Raw genomic sequence first — 25,206 nt, 5'->3', positions numbered from 1 at the left:
CCTGACTTGCTACTTTACAGTTGAATGCAAGCACATTGAACATTTTGGTGGCTAAAGCCCGCAGTTGTTAGTATAAACAAATACACTTTTGCGTTAAGCTGGTCTCTTTTGACGTCATCAGGCAAGGGAGATAAGTCATCATAAATTTTGATACTTCATACCACAGCAACATTTGACGATCTGTAGCGTCTGTTACCTTACGATTTTTTCTGAATGACTTATTTACATATGTTAAGTAATTAAAGAAGAACACATTTTCGTGCCAATTTTTTTTTTTTAAAAAATCATCTCCTATGAGAAATATACATTTTTTTGTAAAATATAGCTATATCGTATAGATAATTTTGGTAAGGGCAAAATTGCATCTGTCATATCAAAGATTGATTAATGAGTACAATCTAAGATGGTTTGTTATGGGGCATTTCTTTCAACTCAAAATTGTTCAGTAATTCGATCATACCTTGTGAAAGAAATTATCAAAATATACGAGGGCGAGTCAATAAGTAACCAGCTTAACTTATTTCCAGTTGAGATTCACCTCTTCTTTTTTGATGTAATTGCCCTTTAGTGTGATGCACTTAGACCAACGGTGTTCAAGTGCCATCAGCCCAAAACTGAAAAATTCAGGGTCCTTTCCATTGACCCACTCCTCAACTGCTGTCACGACTTCTTTGTCAGACCAGAAATGACGTCCACGGATATCCTTTTTCAAGTTTAGGAATAGGAAGAAGTCGCTAAGAGCTAGTTAAGGTGAATAGGCAGGATGTGGTATTAATTCATACCCATTTCGTTCTACAGCATCCATTGCAACTTTGCAAATGTGGACCTACTCTCGCGTTGTCCTGTTGCAGCAAAACACCTTTAGAGAGTTTACCTTGGCATTTTTTGTGGATGGTGGTTCTCAGCTGGTCTAGCAAGTTTGCATTGTACACTCCACTTATTGTACTTCAGTCCAACATGATAACGCCTTTTGCGTCCCAAAGTACTGTGGCCATCACCTTGCCAGCAGATGGTTGTGTCTTGAACTTCTTTGGCCTCGGGGACCCAGACCCTACCCACTAACGACTCTGAGCTTTATTCTCTGGCTCATGATAATGAACCCAAGTCTCATCTACAGTCACCAGATGCAAAAGAAAATCATCTTTTGACCTAAAACACTTCAACAAGGAGCTGCATAGCAGTTAGGGAGAGGGCTTAATAAGGCTATGCCTGCTGCCTGATCCCATTCACTTTGTGAATAAAATATAGTTTAAATTAAATTTAAATTAAACAAGGAGCTGAATACTGATGCGCTGGTTGCCATTTGCTCATCGCTATTAGGGATTTGGGGACGGGCTGTTAGCTTGCGCATACCTAAACGATTATGTAAGATTGTTCAAACACGATCATGTGAAAAGCCTAATGCCTGCATTATTTCTTCCACCTGAATTCGCCTATCAGATTATACCAGATCCCGAACTTTCTTACACATTTCTTTGTCGGTGGCATCCAGTGGGCGTCCAGACATGGCTTCATCTTCTAAAGACGTTCTACCGTGTTTGAATTCCCCTACCCAGAAGTTAACCTGAGCATAAGATGGTGCAGAAGACCCATAAACATTGGCTAACTCGTCGTGTATTTCCTTGCCTGTTTTACGTTTTCAATACAAGTACCTAATTATAACACAGTACTCAACTTTAGATGAAAAGCATGCCTTTGCATCACTAGCCATGTTTGACATTCAATATCTTAATTATTAAAGAATGACTCGATACGCATGCAATTTTGTACCCAGGTATAAAACATGTATTGAAACAAGGCATGAAAATCGTGACGGTGTCGGTCAATCAGAAATAGGGTAGGCTGGTTAGTTATTGACTCACCCTCGTATGTAATAAAATGAAGCATGTTTTGAAAATATCATTTCTGTAGTTATTTAAACAATTCAAGAGATATCTTGACAAGTTGCACCAAGGTTAACATCATTTTGTCTTATTGCATTCTCAATTGTTTATAATGAATGGGTATATCATGCACTGTATTGAAAAAAATGTTTGACATGAAAATGTGATCTTCCTTAATTAAGTCTCCTAAATGAAGATCGAAGACTTACTGTTTTTGTTCAGTTCTTTTTCTGCTTCTTCTGGGGGGTTTTCGCGCCAAAACCTGTCTGGAGTTATTCTCTATAACACATTGATGAAAGTATTAGGTATTCTAGGATATGATAGGCCAATGTATCTAGTTGTGCAGAAATGTTTTTGTTTTTAGATTGAAGGGGGGTTAGGGAACATTTTGGGGAGATTTTTTGGGGTGGGGTTTAGCATAGAACTCTATGGGGAAAAATTAATTCCAAAATTTAACAGATATAACTTAACAAATATGATAGTGCTGAGGTCTTCGGAAATGAAAAGAAAATGACAGGTAATACAAAGTAGTATCAAAGTCGAGGGACTCCAGTGACCTTGACCTCTGACCGTGAACTTAAAATCTGGTTTAACTTAAAACCAGGACTAATGGTAACATGGAATCTTCAGAAATAATAAGAAGATGATAGGACCTATAAACTAGTTTCAAGGTCAATTGACCTTGACATCTAACCATGGAACATAAAATTGGTATTACTTCAGAATCAGGTCTGATAGAGACATGGGATCTTCAGAAATGATGGAAGGATGATGGGATCTACAAATTAGTATCAAAGTCAGTTGATTCCTGTGACCTTGACTCTGACTTTGAACATAAAAACTTGTGTAACTATAGAACCAGAATTGATAAAGACATGGGATCTTCAGAAATGATAATAGAATACAAACTAGTATGAAGGTCAAATGACTCATGTTTGCTTGACCTCTGAACTTGATCATAAAAACTTTAGAACCTGGACCGATAGCGACATGAAATCTTCAGAAATGATGAAAGGATGTTGTGACCTACAATCTAGTATCAAGTGACTCCAGTGATCTTGACCTCTTACCTTGAACATAAACACTGATATAACATCCAAATCAGGTTTTATAGGGACCTAGGATCTTCAGAAATGATGAGAGGATGATGGAACCTACAAACTAGTACTGAGGTCAAATGACTCCTGTGACTTTTACCTTGATTATAAAGTTTAGAACTGGGACTGATAGAGACATGGGATATTCAGAAATTATTAGATGTTGGAACCTACAAACTAGGATCAAGGTCAAGTGACACCAGTTTTACTAAAGGAAACAAAGGAATTTTTGGAAATTTTTGAAAATCAAGGTCTTTGTGATGTAGATTTTTTAAAATGAAATTAAAATTGGCAGACCAGGATTTTGTTCAGGACAGTTATTAATGTGAGGGAAAACAATACTTAGAAAGAGCCCTATACAGCCAGTACTTTGTTTAGGAGACTTTATTGGAAAATTAAATGATACCTTGTTACTTTATGTAATATGTAAGTAAGTCATTCAGAAAAAATCACAAGGTAACAGAAACTACAGATTGTCAAATGTTGCCTTGATGTAGGAGTATCAAAAGAGTATGATGACTTATCTCCCTTGCTTGATGATATTTGATGTTTGCGGCTTTTATCCATTATGTATGGTTCAGTGATATGTGACGTTCAACTGTAATGTAGGAAGTCATTTATAAGCACCTGTGTCCAAAAGATCCAAAGCAGAAAGATTTGAGTGCAAATCTCTTCCAAGATCACTACAAAAACGCACAGATCTCAAATTAATGAGATCACTTCAGTCACACAGATCTCAGATCAATGAGATAATTACAACGTTACACAGATCTCAAATCATTGAGATCACTTCATCGTCACACAGATCTCAAATCAATGAGATCACTTCAGTCACACAGATCTCAAATCAATGAGATCACTTCAGTCACACAGATCTCAAATCAATGAGATCACTTCAGTCACACAGATCTCATAAGTATGTGCCAATCACTTCTCTGTGGATTAGTTACTTAAACACCCTACTTTGGTAAAAAAAAAAGAAAAAGAAGTGTAGATGTAAGAAATTACATCTTCTGCCAGACACAGTTCCAACTATTTTCTACCACTGCAAGCATGGTGAAGATAGGAAAATCCTTCAAAATGTTGACTGCTATATTCAAGCGGGAAATGGTAGAAGTTTATCATTTAGTATTTACATGTATGAAATAGTCATATGAAGCACTTTCACTTGCTTCTGTGGAATAGAAATTTCTTTTCTAAATATAGAAGTAAATAAAGAGATAGGTATAGATCTATACATTAAAAGTTGATCAGACTCCCCCACCATTTGATGATATAGTAAAGGAATGTTTAGTAGCCACTTATGTTTATTAAGATTTTAGTGAGGCAGTACAAAGGCTTGTACTGCAATCTCTAGTGTGTGAAAATGTCCATGCAAGCACATTTGTCTGGATTTTTTTTCTTCACATTCCCAGAAGTTTCTCATCAAAAATGGCAGAGATCTCGCAAAGTCACTTCTTTATGATCTCAGACTGCAAATTTACAAGTTTACATTATCTCATCCTAGTCTTGTATACAAGATTTGCCCAAGTGACACATAATTTTCGTAGCTTCTTTTTCTGAAGAGTTCCAAATTGTTTTTTAGTTCCAATATCCCATATTGAGAGGGATCTAGTCCTTGTACCAAAGAGTGCTGTGATGGCCTGTCTGTCAACCTCTGCCTGATTTTACCATGGACAGTCTCTCTCTTTTTTTCTTTTTCTTTTTAAAATACACTTAATTCAGTTTATCAGAAAATCATATATCTTGTATGAAGAATGAATTCATAATAGATTAATTAAATGCAATGAAGGAATTAAGGGTAGGATTTCTTATTGCAACTGGAGATAACTAGATTTAGAAATGAAATATTTTATTCATATGTTTCATGAATTTTGATTAAAATCACTATAATGATTATTTTTATAAAACTTTTCCATCAATATTTGTTGTAAACATTTTTACCATTACTTCATCTTGTCTTGATCTTATATACATTTGTCACTTAGTTAAATGGCTTATTCTTGCTTGCACCCTTTCCTCTTATACCTATGATATTTTGACCCACAAAAAATGTTAGTACTGATATATATTTTTTCCATATATAATCTGTTTTCTGTATTTAGTGGTTTATTGAATTGAATGGTTACCGTATAAGATCTTTGATTGGTTAATTTTTGTATAAATCGTACACGCTCTCTGATTGGTTGGCAGGCTCTCAACGTTCTGGGTGGTGGTCAGAACGATCTACTTCTTCCTCTGCAGCCTACCATTATTCTGACCTTTCAACCTCTAGAACTGAATCAGGTATGTACAGACCACACACCCTAGATGAGCAATCCAGGAGGATTGTAATAGCATGTGATCAAATGTACCAATAGATGGTGATGGTGATTAAAAATTTATTCTAAACTTTTTAATCATATCTATGCTATGTAGCAGTAGGTACATTTCTGACGCTTGTTCCAATTGATTTCATTTGCTTTTGTTGTCTAGCAATTCTAGCTTTTAAACTTATTTGCAATGTGTATCGTATCTGATATGACAGATTATTACAACAAATGCTGGCGGTTTTTAAATCTTCATGCATGTTTTTTTACCTTTATGAATATTAAATACTAGAGTTCAGAGTTTTTGAAAACTGCTAGTTTTAAGGTTTTATTCACCAAACTTCCTGTAGACCTTCAAATTTCCTGTACACCTCCAAAATTCTAGACTTCCTGTAGACCTCCAGACTTCCTGTAGACCTCCAAACTTCCAGACTTCCTGTAGACTTCCAGATTTCCTGTAGACTTCCAGACTTCCTGTAGACTGCCAGACTTCCTGTAGACTTCCAGACTTCCTGTAGACCTTCAGATTTCCTGTAGACTTCCAGACTTCCTGTAGACCTCCACATTTCCTTTTGACCTCCACATTTCCTTTAGACCTCCAGACTTCCTGTAGACCTCCAGATTTCCTGTAGACCTCCAGACTTCCTGTAGACCTTCAGACTTCAACAATACATTTCATTGCCTGGACTGTTGAAACTATCAACATTTTTGGCATGTAAGAGTTAGCTTTCAAAAACTCTTAAGATTGGACCTTAGTGTCCATTTCTAATGTTCAGAAGATTGTTTTATTAGAGGACGCAGAAAAAAAGTTCTAAGTACATCAAAATGAGCCAAAGCTATAGGTCGATCATTGTATCATCAGATTTACAAGCAATGAAGCAGCCAGCAAAGTTGACATAGTCTTTCAAATCTTATAATTTACTTTTCTTTTGAACACATGTCATTTGCCACTATTTACTTTTTTTTTTAAAAACAACTTAAAAATGAAGTGATTTCCAAAGATAGGGTTTAACTTCTTACTATAGGTTCACCCATATTGGTCAATGGAGAGGAATTTCAGAATATAGAAATTCATACAACATCTGAGAAAAGGAGAGAGCAAGAGAAAATGGTTATCATAGACCAGAACCGAAACACTGCTAAAATGTCACCAGGTAATGGGTTCACGTCAGAAATCATTATCTTCTGGCATAATTAACAACTTGGCAAATGACAAAGAAGCAAGTTATTTTCAGTTTTAGATCGTTTGATTATGATTTTCATTTTCATTTTTCCTAGTTTAGAGCTAGTCACAGCCATCCCTAAAGTGCAGAATGAAAATTTTAAGCCCCTGCTATGAAATGATCAGGGCATATAGTGTTACCTCTCTATGTCCATGATTCCGTCATAGTTTATAGCTGTATGTTGAAAATTTCTAATTATTCGCTGTTTTCCAGAATTATTTTTTTTTGCTCTGCTTAAAGATAATGAGCAGATTTTTTGGTATATCACTTTATATTGATAATTTACACATCAAGTTCAATTTTCATGTCTAATAACCTATTTTTACCAAAAGTGATTGCCCTTAAGATACAGATGCTCCAATTTTCATGTTAGATTTTAATAAAGATAGCATACCATGGTATTCTATCTTAGATTTTAATAAAGATAGCATACCATGGTATTCTATGAATGAAATAAAAACTCTATCAAGTATGCTTACAAAAATTTATAGTTGTAGAAATTTAAATAAAAATAATTTTTAAAAGAGTCATTCATTTTGAACACTTTCTTTCCGAAACGAGCCGAGTGCCGACCACTTGACTGTCTTATTAACATACCACGTGCTATTTCCCCATGCATATCTAACTACCTTTTAGTATTTTACACATGATGAAGCATAATGAATTAGGTCAATCTTATTCCAATATCTACAGTCAATGAACTCAATGTTAAAACTTACCTGCACCATTGTTTACTTTCCAATCGTGTGTAAAGATTATTGTTAAGGCGCACATAGTATATACATTATACAAATAAGACCAACCGAAGATGTCCAAGAGTTAAATTAGTCAAGAATGAGCTAAAAATTATGACCTATTCCTTTCATGTGGGATGAAATCAAGTATTTTACATTATATGAAGTAGTGTATTTTGTCATTATAGATACAATAACAATGTTAGTTTGGGAATAGTTTTTTTTAAATCATTAGTACAAATGTACCTGAAAATTTTCAATTCCTTAACTGATGATAAGGAGATTTTCAGTGTGTTTATAATAATAATGTACAGATGAAATTTCACTTTCTTTAGTAATTAAGTAATTCACTTGAAGATTCATCTTGCACTCCCGCGTCTTTAAAAAGTAATTGATGTGATTCAATTCTCTACACTATTGATTCAAGAAAACAAAAGCACCAATACTCTATTTCTTGTTTCCTTGGATTTTCAAGTATTTCAAAGTTGAATGTCAGCATCACTGAATACAAGACGATGACCGTAGTATATATTATGGTCATCAAAAAATGGCAGCTGACCTCATCGATAAGAATTTTATAATCACAATTTCAAACGATTGATCGTTCATTTGCATCATTTTACAATAATTATCAAGTATTCAGTGGAGTATTTTTAATGTTAGTCACTGTAGTTTTCTCCAAAGCAAGCTTATTTATCGATAAAACGACCTCCAAGTTTTGTAGTATGATGACTGTAATAAACAATGCTTATTGTTTTAAAGAAGACTGTAAATTATGAATTTTATGACAGTATACTGTATACCAAATTTATTTGTTGTGTATTAAAAGTAATTTAAATACATTTTGAACAGGTCAAAATAGCCTTGCTTTTGTATCATGACTACCCAGTGAACTAAACCAGCAACGGCACCCTTTTCGTACGAGTTATTATGAAGGCTACTTTCATCTCTTGAATTCTATACCGTCATCATAGATATTTGTTACGGTCATCATACTACAAAACTTGGAGGTCGTTTTATCGATAAAAAAGCTTGCTTTTGGAGAAAACTAGTGACTAACATTAAGAAAACTTCACTGGATACTTGATAATTATCTTAAAATAATACATATGAATAATCAATTGTTTGAAATCGTGATTATAAATTCTTACCGATGAGGTCAGCTGCCATTTTTTGATGATTGTAATATATACTCTGGTCATCGGCTGGTACACAGTGAGCATGGGCAATTGTGTCATTCTGATGCATGTAGTTAACAAGGCAATGAATTATTTACAAAGCCAATAGAAATGAAATATTACCAAGTGAGTTAATGATCACATTTCACGTAGCTGTATGTTTGATGCATATAAATAGTAATACATTTGTACTTGACGATATGTTGGATTATTTGGAATGTTAATCGAGACTGATTTAACACAGGGCATCACTGTGATATAATTGTGACAAACTCACCAACTGAGCCTGGCTCACCAACGCAGTTGGACGTGATGAGACAAATGGTTAAAAACAAGGAGATGATGGGAGAAATTAACTTTGACAAGCGCTGTAGCATAGAATCAGAAATGTCTGAGGCCAGCACCCTGATCAGCACTAGCTCCGAGAATTTTGCTGAGGAGGAGGGTAGAAGGAGGAAGAGAATCAATCATCATAGCATCCGAAGTACGCTGTCGGACAGTGAGATGGAAATGTCAGGGGTAGGTGTTACTCTGTCAGACAGTGAGATGTCAGGGGTAAGTGTAACTCTGTCAGACAGTGAGATAGAAATGTCAGGGGTAGGTGTTACTCTGTCAGACAGTGAGATGTCAGGAGTAGGTGTTACTTTGTCAGACAGTGAGATAGAAATGTCAGGGGTAGGTGTTACTTTGTCAGACAGTGAGATGTCAGGGGTAGGTGTTACTCTGTCAGACAGTGAGATAGAAATGTCAGGGGTAGGTGTTACTCTGTCAGACAGTGAGATGCCTGGGGTAGGTGTTACTTTGTCAGACAGTGAGATAGAAATGTCAGGGGTAGGTGTTACTCTGTCAGACAGTGAGATGCCTGGGGTAGGTGTTACTTTGTCAGACAGTGAGATAGAAATGTCAGGGGTAGGTGTTACTCTGTCAGACAGTGAGATGTCAGGGGTAGGTGTTACTCTGTCAGACAGTGAGATAGAAATGTCAGGGGTAGGTGTTACTCTGTCAGACAGTGAGATGTCAGGGGTAGGTGTTACTCTGTCAGACAGTGAGATGTCAGGGGTAGGTGTTTCTCTGTCAGACAGTGAGATGGAAATGTCAGGGGTAGGTAGTACACTGTCAGACAGTGAGCTAGAAATGGCAGGGGTAGGTGGTGTGCTGTCAGTGAGATAGAAATGTCAGGGGTAGGTGCATGGTACACTCATTATGGCTTTTAATATGAAAATGGGTTATTCTTTAAAAATCTTCTTAACATAAAACAATTAAGCTAAGTACATATTGATAATAAAGAGAGAAGGTTCTACAAAACTATGAAATCTGTGGCCTCTGGGTTGGAGGATTTGATTTTAGGGTAAAGAATATGCTATCTTAAAAAATCTTCCTTTTTGCCCAAGGACACCTAGCAGATAAACTGTATGTATTGTCATAATGAGCAAGAATGCCCCCACCATAATTTTGAAATTCAGGGCCCCTGGATTAAGGATTTTGGTGCTAGGGTTGGTTTTATGCTTCAAGTTTTACATGTCAATTTCATGGCCTCTCCCTCTCTGGACCTGAGGAATGTGACCAAAATCATCAAAATTAATGTAATCTCCCAAAATATTCATCTTTACTTTATGACATAAAGCAGACAAACGGCTGGAATGATTATAATGAGCAATGAGCTTTTTACCAAACCTGTGGAATTCATGACCCCTGGGTTCAGGGTTCAAGCCCCAGGATGGAGCTATTAAAGTTGGTCGTATATATTAAAAATGCAATATATCATAGGAAAATCCTCTTTACTTCTGGACATCATGGAGGCAGTGTTTGCATGATTATAGTGAGCATTGGCATCACTACCAAAGCTGTGAAATTCATGACCCCTGAGTTCAGGGGTGTGACTAAGTAGGTCATATATAGAAAATGCTTTATATCGTAAACAATTTTCTTCTTTACTTCTGGATGTCAAGGGGGCAAAATGTTTGCATGATTATAATAGGCATTGATCGAGCCCTATACGAAAATTGGGAAATCCATGACTCCCAGGGTGGGACTAAATTGGTCATATACTGTACATTATGTACATTATATATTAAAAATGAAATAGAAAATCTCCTTACTGCTAGTCAGCAAGCAGAAAAACTCTATGTACCTTGAAATTTGACCTACTTTTACATGTAAGAAAATATGACCTATTAAATATCTTCAAATTATTCAAGGTAGGACTTTCATATTTTGTATATAGATTCTTTATGAGAAGACCTTGTGATACAATTATGTTTGATCTTGTGACCTTGACATACTTTTGTAAAAGCCTGACCTAATTAATATCTCCTGAACTATTTGAGGTAAATATTTTATATTTTGTGTATAAATTCACTATGTCAATGCCTTGATATACTTGTGGGTTTGATCTTGTGACCTTGACCTGGAAGTTTGACTTACTTTTAATAAAAATCTGACCTATTCAATATCTCCTATATATAGATAGAGGTTTCAAATTATGTGTATAGGTTTCTTATGGCAAGGTCTTTCATATCATAACATGATCTTGTGACCTTGGTTTTATCCAGAACAGCAAGATCATGTCAGTTATATCAGTGTTGATGCATCTTTGTGTTATGTGAATTCATTTCAGTTATGTTGCAATCCTTTGGGACTAGGTTGGGGCCACAATATGGGGGTAAACAGTTTTCATGGGAATAAAGATTGATGAAAAAAATCTTTTAAAAATCACAACAGCTGAACAAGGGTAGGGCCAAGGTGACTCTTTTTTGATTAACTGTTATGCATAAACTGTTTATGTAAGGTTATTAAAGCATAGACTATTTTACATTGTAAGCAAACGACTTGCTTTGAGTTGAAGCAAATGGATATATCTTATTGTCAATAGCACCTGTGCCAATATTATCATTTTCCCTTTAACAATTTACAACTTTTGATTATAAATAGAATTTTGTTTATGTAACTATTTAAGTTATTAGAAACTACATCATTCAATCTTTTTTGCATTTTTTAAAATGAATATAGCAGGGGTTTTTTTATGGGAAATTCTGGAGGAGGGATAGAAATTTTAATTAATCGATTGTCTTCCATTTTAAGCCAAGTTAGAAAACTACATAGAATAGTTTGATAATAGGACAATAACTCTGCTGGAGGAATCATTCAGAGTATGATGCAAAACAATTTCTCAGAAAAGAGAACCCCTCCACTGATTGTAGCCTTAGTGTCCAACATGTGCAGCACATGGTAAATTGGCCCTAAACAATTTTACATATATATATAATGATATGCTGACTGTTGTATTGTAATATTTTGCACCCGCCTCCCCCATCATGCATTTTATTTATGACTTGTTCACTTCTTTATCTTTCTTGGCTTTACTTAGCCAATAATGGACATGACTGTACTCTGTTCTTTCAGGATCAGAAATAGTGGTTGTCAGGCCTACATATATATAGATTTGACAAACTGTACAATTGTAGATTGTGAACTATAACAAAAAGAACCGATCACCAGGCACTTGGACCAGTAAGAGCAACCTTAGTACAGGGTATCGTTATTATGATGGGAAAATGGTCAACACCTCTCCTGTTCCACACTCAAGCCAGAGTCCAGAAAATGCTAAACAATACATATTTGAGGCTTTAATAGGTAATTCTTTTTTATCTAGGTTTACTAAATGGATTGTCTTCTTATTTCCAAGAGAAATTATACCACAATTGTTCACTTAGGTTGAGAGCAACATTTAAAACATGTACATGTATGTGAGTCCCCTTGGGACTGAGGAGTGAAATATTTTTGCCTAGAAGAGGTTCACTCATTTGATGTCAGGGGTAGACAAATAGCACTGCCCGATGCCTGGGGCAGCCATATTTTAGAGTTGGGCAGGTAAAGTTACAAGAACTTGTCCGTGAGCAAGACAAGTGAATTTTTAAAGGAAAATAAAAAATATAAGAGAACAATATCAAATTGAAATGCATTTACAATGTCAATCCTGGATAAATTGAAAGTGTGTTGGCTTTCTTCCGAAGATTTAATAAAAATACACACGCACACCTGTCTAGTGAGAAATGACATGGATCACTAATACACTTAGTTAAAATCGATTGCAAAGTGCTGAATCTAATTAAACAAGGTGAACGTGCAATGCCGTTAATGAAATGAAACGGACAAGTTTGTGACATTTAGCGGGAAAAGAAAGGACCCTGAATGTAATAATAACAATGGTCAGCCAACTGTATCGACAAAACACGTGAAGTATGACAAATCGAAGAGAATTTAATGATATCTCAAATCATTAGAGGAAACTTGGTCGTGACTTTGTTACGATGAGCAAACAGAAATAGATATCAATAAAATACAACTAGATAAACAATTTCAGATAGCTTTATATATGTCTTAATTTAAGGTGGGGCAAGTGAATTTTGTGATAGGGCAAGTTATTTTGGCATTTCTAACTTACCTTGGGCAAGTACTTTAAAAATCAATTTGTCTACCTCTGGATGTTGTCCTAAATGCAAGTCAACAATACGCCGGTTTCGAGATACGCTCGAGTTATTTCCCTTTGAAGAACTCTCGTACATAGTAAGGCGAGAAACAACTTGTTTACATGCGGGAGTGGGAGGAATATTCATCACTGCATAAGTGAATTTACTCATTAAGTCTCTCATATGCTGTTTCATCACCCAAATTCAACTGATACACAAACTAAGTAAGTGATAAGTATTCAGGGAGTAATTAGATACATGGAATTCTTATTATATCACGTAATTTTATTGGTCGTAGGTATCATATCCTGGATATTACTTTCAAATATGACATTGTTTTTATGTTTCTGCTTTAGTAAAACATTTCTTTCAATGGTATTTTGTGTTTCCAATATTTACATATTTAAAAAGAAGCCGCTTTTAATACATTTTATCGTCTTCCTCACTGACAGAAGGTTCACTCTGTCCCACTTAGGCCCTCAAAATTCTACTAAATGTACCTCCTACACAGGAGAGCTCTTATCTCAAAACTGGCGTATTGTTTTGTTATAATTATGAAAAACAAAACTTGACGCATTTCTTGTGTTTGCCTCTTTCACATTACATATACACTGTACATGTTATTTTAAGCATTTAAAGTTGTATGATCCAATGTTCATTTAATGTTATTGTACAGAATTACTTTAAAGCAGATTAATTAGTTTTTAGCTCACCTGAGCGTTTTTGATCATAATTTGTCCGTTGTCCATCGTCGTTGTCGGTGTCAGCATCGTCGTAAACTATTCACATTTTCATCTTCTTCTCCAGAACCACTGGGCCAATTTCAACCAAACTTGACACAAAGCATCCTTGGGTGAAGGTGATTCAAATGAAGGGCCATGCCCTCTTCAAAGGGGAGATAATCACAAAAATATAGTGGGGTCATCTAAAATCTTCTTCTCAAGAACCACTGGGCCAGAAGAGCTGAAATTTATATGAAAGCTTCCTGACATAGTGCAGATTCAAGTTTGTAAATATCACGGCCCCCGGGAGTAGGATGGGGCTACAATAGGAGATCAAAGTTTTACATACAAATATATAGTGAAAATCTTTAAAAATCATCTTCTCAAAAACCACTGGGCCAGAAAAGTTTCCATTTACATGAAAGCTTTTTGACGTATAGTACAGATTCAAGTTTGGAAAAATCATGGCCCCTGGCGGTAGGTTGGGGCCATAATTGGGATCAAAGTTTTACATGTGAATATGTATGGAAAATACGGGCCAAGGTGACTCATATGAGCGATGTGGTCCATGGGCCTCTTGTTAAATTTATTAATTTTCCCTTAATTACATGCTTGAAAACATTTGCATGTAAAAGAAAACAGAAGATAATTAAAAATGTAAATATAGTGGGTAAGCATAAATTATGCATTGTCTGTTAGGCGTCTATAAATAGCTCCATGCACTTCAGGGGAATCCCAACATGATGTATATAACTCAGACACAACTGTCTAACTTTAAGGCTGAAAGAGCATAAAGCAAAAAATTACATATCTATCAGTAATTGTTCACATTTTCATTAACGAAGTTATGATATAACCTAATTTGGGGCAGTTAATGCTTTTATAATCCATTTTGCAGATGATGAAGTGTAAACTACCCAAAGTTAGGTTGCATTGTATACCATAGGTAAAATTCAGCTTCATTCCTTTAATGTAATCAGGTGTAAAACTTTGAATCCCAATTGTGGTACAACCCTGGTCTCCAAGCCCATAGAATAAATGTCTGCTTATCATTTTAACAACATGTAAGTAACACTGTGTTGTTTACAAACTAACGGACTTCGGCATGTCACTCCATCACACTTTGGCCATTAGTATGCACCATCGGACTTTGTTGTGTGAACACCATTGCATTATGGTGCATTTGCCTCACACCATCTCACTTTGGCGCAGACCATCGCACTTTGGAGTCCTACATGTTTACTCTTGACATCATAATAAACACGTCTTGAAATACATGTAGCCTACCAGAAAATGTAATAATTTTTTTTTATTTTATAAAAGTTTTAAAGTACATAAAAACTTACTTACCATAGCAAGTAACATTGTTGCCAATTAAAGCTAAGCGTCAGATCGTGATCAATGTTACATAGTGTCGTCTGTAAAATGTCATACATTTTATGCTTTGAGACACAGATCAAGCAATTTTCTCCAAGTGAAAATGTATTTTCAAATGAAACATCAAAATACTTGATATACAATTGTTTTTGCATAATGAAAATGTTGCTTTATGCAATTGTTTAAACCACAGGAGCTCTGGTTAGGTTGGAGCCATGATAGGGATACAATGGAAGATATAGTCATCTCAAAAACAACGAGGCTACACCATAGTCAGTAGCATGTTTATATCATATAAAGTCAAGCCCCAGGGGCTGAAGTGGACCTACAGTCTTCTAGCAAATAATTATGATACTTTGCCAAAATGAATATTTTAAAAGCATACTGTAATATTATTGTACAGTTATCCAGGAATTATGGGGTACACTTAGGGTCCCAAAGTTTGAGTCTTAATTTATAAGAACAAAGTAAAGTCTGATTGGGCGTCTTCTTTAACATGAATTTCCAGGAAAAGATCGTAGTCGTCTGTGGGATCAGATGCAGTTCTGGGAAGATGTATTTTTAGATGCTGTGGCTCAAGAAAGAGACATCATTGGAATGGACCAGGGACCTGCAGAAATGATTGACAGGTGAATTCATACTTTCCACAGAATTATTGTTGGTGAATTGTTAAGTGATAGTAAAACTGCTATGTGTACATTAAGTAGATTTATTTTGATAATAGCATGATAAAAAGAAATGTCCCCAACTATGGCCAAGTTCAATTGTTCTTTGTCCTTGACCATTATATATAACCTTTACCTTTGTCCTTGACCATTATATATAACCTTTACCTCTGTCAGTCACTAAGCTGTAAACTTGATTAGGATGAATTCTCTATTTAGAATAGTTTTCAGTTTTGAGGTTAAAATTGTAGACAGGCAATTCAAGCAATGCCTTGCCATCTTCTTCAGTTTCAGGGCTCCCATGGGGATCAGGGTTAGAATAGGTCCTCTGTACCCCACCCCCAGGGATCAGGGTTAGAATAGGTCCTCAGTACCCGGGTTAGAATAGGTCCTCAGTACCCCTTGGCTTGTCATAAGAGGCAACTAAATGGGTCAGTTCATTGGATGGGACTGCAAAAGCCGAGGCCCTGTGTCACAGCAGGTGTGGCATGATAAAGATCCCTCCCTCCCTGCTCAAAGGTCGTTAAGCGCTAAGCATAGTCTTAAATTTTACAGCTCTTTACCGGCAATGGTGACATCTCCATATGAGTGAAAAATTCTTAAGAGGGACGTTAAACAATATACAGTGATCCCCCGTTATAATGCCAACATTTGTACCTCGGCAGTTTTGGCATTATAACGGGGGTGGCATTATATCGGCGGAAGGGGGTATGTGTACAGTTGTCATAAGAAATCAAACAAATTTTATCTACTACATCATGCTTTGAATGCCTGGATAATCCCGGCGTCCAGTGGTCGTAAATGACTCATAATGGTAGGGGTATTTAATGATTTCTAGTTTTTGTTTTATGTCCAACCATACTTAGTCCGCCATACTTAGATTTCAAAAACAATACTGCATATCTGAAGTCAGTTGATTATAATTTACGTAACTTATTATCTGCTCCAAACTTTGATACTTTGATAACTAATGGCAGATAATTGCTTAAGCCTACTCGCTGAAATTTTCCTGCCGTTGATTGGCGATAATTAGCGGGGGTGATTATAATGGAAATTGACCCAATCGTACCTGTAAATAGGTTGACAGATGGCAGTATGCGGGGGATGGCATTATAACGGGGTTTTACATAGCGAGGAAAACCGGACTTTGAAGTTTTTTGGCGATATGCGGGGGTGGCATTATAACGGGGGGCAAGATAGCGGGGAATCACTGTACAATCAATTGATCTAAGGGGTATAATGATTTCGGTAAACATTTTCAGTGACTGATACTCTTTCTGTTTTCAGGTATGTATCATTGGGAGACATGGAGAGGAAGAGGTTAGAGCATGATGAAGACAAGCTTTTGGCCCACATGTTGTACAATATTACTGCCTTTATGGTGATGATGAGGGTAGCCAAACCAGAAGTCAGGAAGAAGATTCGTAGACTGCTGGGGAAGTCCCACATTGGACTGGCATACAGTGCAGAGGTCAACAATCTGTTGGACCAGATTAGCAACCTGGTATATATTAACATAACCCTATTACACATTGCTGATAAGAAGATGAAAATATAGTAAACTATGCATAATGTGAAAGGAATGTTAGTTTTTTACACTTTTCAATGATGGTATGACATTTCTCTAGGTCTTCTTTATTTCCAGAAACCTAGGGTCATCAAAATAAGTCTATGTTAGTAAGTTTCTTATAGGAAACTTACATCATAGCCCAAAAGTAGTTTACAATGACATCATTTTTAAATTGAATTTATCCTGCCTCAGTCAAATTTGTAGATAATTGATTGGATAAATGCTATTAATCACATTACGCCCTGAAATTTTTTATATTAGGTCTCCATACGGAGGGTATATCAGTTTGACAACTGTGACGTCAGTTACATGACGCCCTGAAATTTTCAATATACCATCTCTTTCAGAGAGTTTTGTAACTGTGACGTCACTTACGAATCATATGGCGCCCCAAAATTTCAATACACCATCTCCGTGCAAGGGTATATTTGTCTGACAGCTACAGTAGCTTTCAATGATAGTCTGCATTCAGTTTCAACATACATGATTTGTTTATCTAATGTCAGTGTTCATATTTTTAATTGTGATGTTTTGATATTATGATTATATGATTTTCAATATGACACATGTTTAAGGAATTCAATTTAATGATTCAATAATATCAAAGATGTTACTGAAATCTTAACAAATTTTCTAAACGTCTTCAGCAAGATAAATTCATTACACTGTCATTTTGTGACATAATACGGAGTCATCCAGGGTATGAAATGGAATCCGTATTGGAACTTGGCTTCGCCCATTACTTATTTCCATTTTGCACCCTGGATGACTCCGTATCATGTCCCAAACTGACTGTAAATAATATATGGTAGTAATGGTGAGAGTATATGATTCTATTCCTCAATAACTCATTAGTGGTAATGGCTAAAGTGAAATTTCAGAACCTATGTAATTTTAAAATCAGGACATCATAAACTATATTACTGCCGTGGTGGTCTAAAGGTGAGCGTTTGCCCCGCATGAGGAAGGTCGGGGTTTGAATCCCGGCTGCAACAAACCTAAGTCATTAAAACAGGTAGTGACAGTTCCATCGCCAAACACTCGGCATCAGGTGTGGATATCACGGGTCCTCGGAGATTACCTTAAAAACAGATGCCCCATGTCACAGTAGGTGTGGCATGCTAAAGAACCCTCAGTGCTCAATTGCTGTAAGTGCCGAGCATAGGCCTAAGTTTGAAGCCCTACACCAATCTTGGTGACGTCTCCGTATGAGTGAAAAAATCTTGAGAGGGGCATTAACAAAATATAATCATAAACTATATTCAGGTTAGAACTCACCTTTATGAAGTAGTTTGATGATTCAAGAAATGTTTTACGATTCATTACCCGTTACATATTCTCAATATCTGAGACACAAAGATAATCACACAGAGAGAAGTGCACATACTTGCACTCTTGTAATGGAAGAACATGCATGTACAGTGATTCTACTTGTTGCATTCTTTTTACAGCTTGTACGGTTTTCTTTTCAGCATGGAAATGACATTGATTTGCGGCCCATGCAGAGCAGATTTATGCAGAAACAGTCATTCACGGTTCATTGGGGAGGGGATAACACAGGGGATATGCTATTTATGGAGGTATTATATTGTCTACATCAAAAATCTGATTAACAATGAACACCTAGTTATAATGAAGTAAAGCCTCTTATTCTGTTGGTCAGTTAAATTTTTATTTGGTGTGGTAGTTTACTAGCAGGATTACGGTAAATCAGTTTATTTGGTGTGGTAGTTTACTAGCAGGATTATAGTGCATCACAGTTTATTTGGTGTGGTAGTTTACTAGCAGGATTATGGCAAATCACAGTTTATTTGGTGTGGTAGTTTACTAGTAGGATTACAATTAATCACAGTTTATTTGGTGTGGTAGTTTACTAGCAGGAGTACAGTAAATCAGTTTATTTGATGTGGTGGTTTACTAGTAGGATTACAATTAATCACAGTTTATTTGGTGTGGTAGTATACTAGCAGGATTACGGTACATTACCGTTTATTTGGTGTGGCAGTTTACTAGCAAGATTACGGCACATCACCGTTTATTTGGTGTGGCAGTTTACTTGCATGATTAGGTTTATTCACAGTTTATTTACCGGAACATTATTTACACAAAATTTTGTGAGGCTAGCTAGCGATTCACGAAAATTTCATTCTTGTGAATAAACTCTTACATGTAGAAGATATAAGCAATAAATAATGATTCGTGAAAGTTTGTTTCATGAATAAATACATCATTGTACCTATGGGAAATTAAGATCTTGCAAAATGAGAGTATTCATATGTTACATGTACATTTAAGTGAAATTTGACCAGTGCCCAGCCTTGGAACCCAGAACAAGTCATACTAGTTAGATTTTTGGAGAAATTAAGACAAAGGGTTTAGAGATATTCTTTTTGGGATGACTTTTGTTTTAGAACAAACGTGTGAAAAAATACAACAGAATACATCTAAAATACTCTAAAAAGTTCAATAAAATCACTCACCACTACTTGATATACACTGTACGTATATTATATGATGTCATAACATTCTAAAATATGAGAATACCTCTTGGGATGCAAGTGACCTTCGTTTTGGATGATGACAAATGATTCCCAAATAATGAATATTACAAGTTGCCCACTGCATGTAGTGCATTTTATTTTGAATTTGAATGATTTTCAGCATTGCTTCAATAGAGGAAATTGACCATCCATAATATTGAGTGTATGTTTGATTACACAGGTGTGTGACGACTGTATCATACTTAGGAGTGTGACAGGGGCGATATGTGACAGGTGGTGGTATGAAAAACTGGTCAATATGACCTACTGTCCAAAAACCAAAGTACTGTGTCTGTGGAGAAAATATGGAGAGAAAGTACAACTGAACCAGTTTTACACAAAAAAGGTCAGAGGTTCTGGTTGGAATGTGGGTTCCATGTAATCTGATATTTATAATGTTGATGAATTGCTAAAACTGATAAAATTATACACAATTAATTCTCTACTTTGTATACCAAAATAATCTCATCTCTGTGTTGTAATACTTTTTCAACATGTTAAGAAATAGTGCAGTTACATGTAGGTGTAACATAAAAGTTTTATGAACTTATTTAGCAGAATCAGTTTACAATTTATACCATTTGTATGTTTAACTTAGCACCACACTTTTATCCTCCATTAACATCATAAATTTTGTACTCAGTGTAGGGAACTTTATTTCTGTGTCAAAGAATCCATGGAAAAAGCAGCAGCTAGAAACAATGGAAAATTACCAGGTAAAGGATACCAAGAATACCCAGAAAACTGCATTTCATCAGTGATACATGGGGTATTTTGGGTAATTTTGCCGTTGAGGAATATTTTGTGGATTTTACTTGGCAAAAACTACTTTGAAATGTTGGCTTTTTATTGTTTTAATGGAATTTCATTTACTGTCAATTTACAGTAAGTGTGAACGACTCAGCTTCTCAAATTTATTCTCTGTCCTGGATAATTAATTTAAGTATAAATCTGTCAATGATAACACCTCAGGGAAAGAACAATCACTGCGATTGGGGTGGGAATAAAATAATTGTAGATGAGCATGTGCATGTCGTAACATACGGTAATCTTTTAGCATGATGGATTGATTGTATATAATTGTTTAATGTCCAATTCGAGAATTATTCACTCATGGAGACGTTAACACGATGTAAGAAAAAATCATCAAGGAAGACCCTATGAAAAGGGAAAACGAATACTAACTGAAATAAGGATGTTGATTCTAAATTACACGCCGATTAGTGAGAAGAAACATTTGTACCCCTGACAATTAATGGACCATCAGTGTCTTTAATTGATAGAGCTGCGAGGAATTTTTAAGGAATAGCTTTCAAGAAACTACAAAAAATCTGAAGGAAGCAGTTTTGCCTGAACACAAACAAATTGTTGAAAACGTTTTTGCTACTTTATTGCAATCAAGGTTGAGTCAGTTACATTTTCTCGACGAAGTAAGTGTCGTTTGTACACACTTAAACTCCGTAATTGGGTGCAAATGCAGGGGGAAATGGGAAAATAAATAAAACAGTGTCGGGACTTACGGAACAAATTTTTTTTTTTTGAAGATTAATATACGAGGTTTATTGTTCTCAATTTTCTTCAACATCAAAGAAAGCATATTTCCATGAATCATTTCAAATATTGGTTATTTTTCTGTGACTAAAGGGCTATGAAATCTCCATTGCCAATCTACCTGTGACTTAAAAATGCTACAAAGAGACATGTATGGTAACTGTCCTTAATATATTTCATTTGTAAGTGAGTTCCATAAATTGACTGCAACCCAGAGTCAATCTGATTAATTAAAATAAGATTTTTGATTCGCTCCGTTATTGTTATGTCGCTACACAAAGCTTTGCAATACTCTCAGAATGCTTGTTCGTTTATTCTATTTTTTTTCTCTTCTTTTTTTTTCTTTACCTTTTTTTCATAAACTATTGTGAGTGATTGTTAATGCAGAATTTTCAAAAAAAATTGGGGAGGGTGGACATCGTCAGAAACCCATGGTTGATTATGCTTCGTTCCTCTCTCCATCACCCGTGGGTCCATTCATTCCTACTCACTCATTAATAATTAATGAAGCAATTTGATTGGGCACTCATAGTACACCCTGAACAAATTTGTCCAATCAACAAGACACTTTCAGCCCAATTTCGGTATACAATTGTTGTTGTGATAGCAAAGTTAAGTTAATGCTACCTTTAAAAATAGAAGAGTTCCGGTACTATAACAATTACTTTGATTGGACGATATTTTTAAATATTTATTCATGAGAACAAGCTAGTAGGAATGATTGGACCCAAGGGTGATGGATAGAGGAACAAATCATAATCAACCGTAAGTTTCCGATGATGATGGGAGGGGGGGGGGATAAGTTTTATCAATCTTATTATAAGAGTTATCAGTGATATTAAACCCTGTCAAAGTTTAACCTCTATGTATAGAGAACGTTTTTTTTTTAATTGAAAAATATGGAATTGTATGCTCAGGGAATCACTTTTTGATACATAACCATATTTTGTGAAACATATGTATGAGGAATATGTTGTAGGTCCAGAACTTGGTGGGGAATTCCCTGTTCAAGACATGAAGTCAGGACAAGGAGGTCTTCTACAGGTGTGCATGGAGGGCATTGGTTTGCTCTTGGCCAACAGCAAGGTAAGCTGCTGCTTAATCAAGTGATCATTTGGCTTCTTAGAATGAAAAATCTAGGATATTCACGTATTACGATGTTAGTGCACATGTATTGGCAAGTGCTGATGATATTAAAGAAGCTACATTGCTTGCAGTTATGATCTATATGTATGCTGATGTTAGTGGAATTTTTTTTTTTATACAAATGGGGATGAAATTTACACTGTAAATATTGGTGAAGATTTTTAGGTGTCAAGGTTACAGATTTTTTAATGAATGGATGCAATACATATAGTAACAAAAAAGCACTTGCCGATAATCATGAAAATTTCCGTTGTTTGAGACTTTGTCACATACGCATTCAATTGTCTACCCTAAATCCTTAACATACTTGTATATAGAAGACCATTGAAGGCAATCATTTGGACCCAGGTACCATCAACTGACCTCAGCTGCCACATTGACCTCAGGGACCATTATTACATTGGTGGTCATGATGTTGATGGCTTTGGTGAGGTTATGTGATGGTGCAGTGCTGGGATGGGGGGCATGTATGATGTTGTTCAAATGCAGCTTTGATTGTTGTAAATAAATATCTGACTGTTGAACATGTGAATGTATTTTGTAATTTTAAAATTTTAGTCCAAACTTTCCGTGGTTAAAAAGATTCCTTTTTGTTTATTGGGGTTTGAACCACTGGCATATGTTGGCAGCTCGTCTGCTTATATTTTGCCAAATAGAACTTGATTATCAAGAAAGTTTGCCACTTGAAAATTTCATTCTTGTATTAAACACAGAGAAATTTAAAGAAACATTTTTTGAGAGTTTGATTCAGTATCATGAAGATTCAGTGTGGAGAGAAATACATTAGAAAATTGGATTAGTTTTTTCGGAATTAAAACAATATTTAAATTGATATTGTAAAGGTACACCATGGTGTTGCATTGTGATATTGTTTCTTTATAATGGCACAAACAGGGCATGTATTGCACATACTGGTGACAAGTTCAATCGGATTTTATTTTCAGTACCTTTTCATACTATACCTTTTTATTATAAATTTTTATTTTTAGAAATCAGCGCGGTTAATACACGTACCTATGTCCCTAGTGTATGATTGTAAATTCTAAGAAAACCGAGTATTCCTTTGTTACCAGTATTTGATTTTTGAAAGGAAATTTGTTGTTTGTTTGCATATTGTTGATCCTTCCCACCTTTTTGTATTTCTGGAATGAATGTCAGTGATATTGAAAAAAGTCTTAAAGAACGGCAGCATTTGTGGGTTTATTCCTCTAAAATTCTTGCTTCAATTCATATATAGTATGTGAGATCAAAACCTTTTACTATGATATTGTGTAATAAGAATTAGAGTTGTACATTATAATGTGCTAATATTGCAGTAATATAAGGTAGTATGCTGACTTTGACTTGAAAAGGTTTGAATGTAATGCTGTTGTTTTATTTAAGGCTGTTTTATGAATAGAAATGGCATTTTAAAATATTTTCTCTTTTTCTGTCTCTTTGCTATCTTCTCGGTGGTAATAAAGGACTTTGAGGTAATTGTCGTGGATTGTGTGTTGCAAAATATGATAGTATTTTTTATTTATTTTTTTTTTTTTGCCTCTTAAGTATTGAATAGACAGTTAAACTTTTTAGGGTGCAATACATTTCATTTGAAAAGGTAATTGACAAAGACTATAAGTAAAAATAATATTGATTTCAAAGGAATGGTCTTACTTCTCTGCCATACATATTTCATGTTTGAAATGTATTGTACACTCAAAGAAAAGTTGTTTCCTGCACTTTTATACGACAGTACTCGATGTTGTGTGACACTGATAGATATATTTACTTGTGTGTTTCCAGATAGTCGTAGAAAATTTTTGTTTACATTATTTCTTTTTATTCTCCTCCCTTACCAAATCCAATTTGGAACATTTGAAATACTTACACACTTTTTGGACAGTGTGGTGAGAGGAAGTAAAACTAATTTTAGCCAAAATCAAATAAAACAACCCTTCACTGCTATATATAGAATTCACAGGCTTGTGTAAAAGTGTGCTTTAACATTTTTCTTTCAGTTATTTATTGAGCTAGGTCGAATCAAGAAATGTTTCACCCAGAAAGGCGGGATTTTTGTATTAGAGGAATTTGGTAAGGATTTCCCAGCTCTCATTTTCTTTTTCATTTTAAATTAATTTTTGTTGTGTGTCAGGTCCTTCCTTTTTGATATTGTTGCAAGTTGATGCTATGCTATCTAGCACTCATCTTGAAGCATTGCTAAAAAAAACTACTTCAAGCAATGGTTCATGATTTCTTATATCAAATGGAATGCTTTTTTTTAAAAATAGTGTTTAAAGACATTTGTGAAGTATTTAGCATTGTTTGAAATTGATTTCCTTACCAGACAAAATTGTTGGTAATAACAAAAAATTCTAAAAAAAAAAATTAGTTTGGAAAGATTTGATTTACAATGCTTTCAGTATGTCTGCACACAATATTTGCAGGGGCATACTTGATAATTGATTTACTGCATGGAGATAGGAAGGATAAAATATAGAATTTATAGATCATTTATCAAAAAATGCATGAAATCAAAACAAAATTAAACTGCTTCTAGCGCAAACTGATTATTGATGTTGTCATTTTGATTCAAACTTCTATAATTAGATCGTAATTGGGGACACCTTAGACAACTTCCCAGTAGAGGACCAAAAGGAAACATTTTGTTCATTGTGAATATTAACTTGGAAGGCAAAAGTGTTGAATTTTACAGCAATTAGTAAGGTTTTACAGATTGTGCATATTCTAAATTTGATTTATGCA

At 35.2% G+C, this 25,206-nt stretch overlaps 1 protein-coding gene across 11 annotated transcripts in view; it reads left to right on the top strand.

Annotated features, from left to right (window-relative positions):
- LOC125648398 (MAP kinase-activating death domain protein-like) overlaps window positions 1-25,206 on the top strand; it is a 112,021-nt gene that overhangs the window by 74,769 nt on the left and 12,046 nt on the right. For 4 of the 11 annotated variants that reach the window (XM_048875454.2, XM_048875455.2, XM_056139638.1 and 1 more), the window contains 11 exons: window positions 5,174-5,266; window positions 6,315-6,443; window positions 8,669-8,943; window positions 11,889-12,057; window positions 15,501-15,621; window positions 16,945-17,161; window positions 18,700-18,807; window positions 19,949-20,113; window positions 20,411-20,483; window positions 22,298-22,404; window positions 24,462-24,534. In XM_048875454.2, the coding sequence (XP_048731411.1) occupies window positions 5,174-5,266; window positions 6,315-6,443; window positions 8,669-8,943; window positions 11,889-12,057; window positions 15,501-15,621; window positions 16,945-17,161; window positions 18,700-18,807; window positions 19,949-20,113; window positions 20,411-20,483; window positions 22,298-22,404; window positions 24,462-24,534 (1,530 nt within the window). Of the gene's footprint in view, window positions 1-5,173; window positions 5,267-6,314; window positions 6,444-8,668; window positions 8,944-11,888; window positions 12,058-15,500; window positions 15,622-16,944; window positions 17,162-18,699; window positions 18,808-19,948; window positions 20,114-20,410; window positions 20,484-22,297; window positions 22,405-24,461; window positions 24,535-25,050; window positions 25,163-25,206 lie in introns of all 11 variants that reach the window. The other 7 variants (XR_008795805.1, XM_056139644.1, XM_048875456.2 and 4 more) reach the window with 4 other exon arrangements.

The sequence above is a fragment of the Ostrea edulis genome, chromosome 6 (assembly GCF_947568905.1).
Source record: "Ostrea edulis chromosome 6, xbOstEdul1.1, whole genome shotgun sequence".
Classification (NCBI taxonomy): Eukaryota; Metazoa; Mollusca; class Bivalvia; order Ostreida; family Ostreidae; genus Ostrea; species Ostrea edulis.
This window is presented reverse-complemented; position numbering and strand designations above follow the sequence as displayed.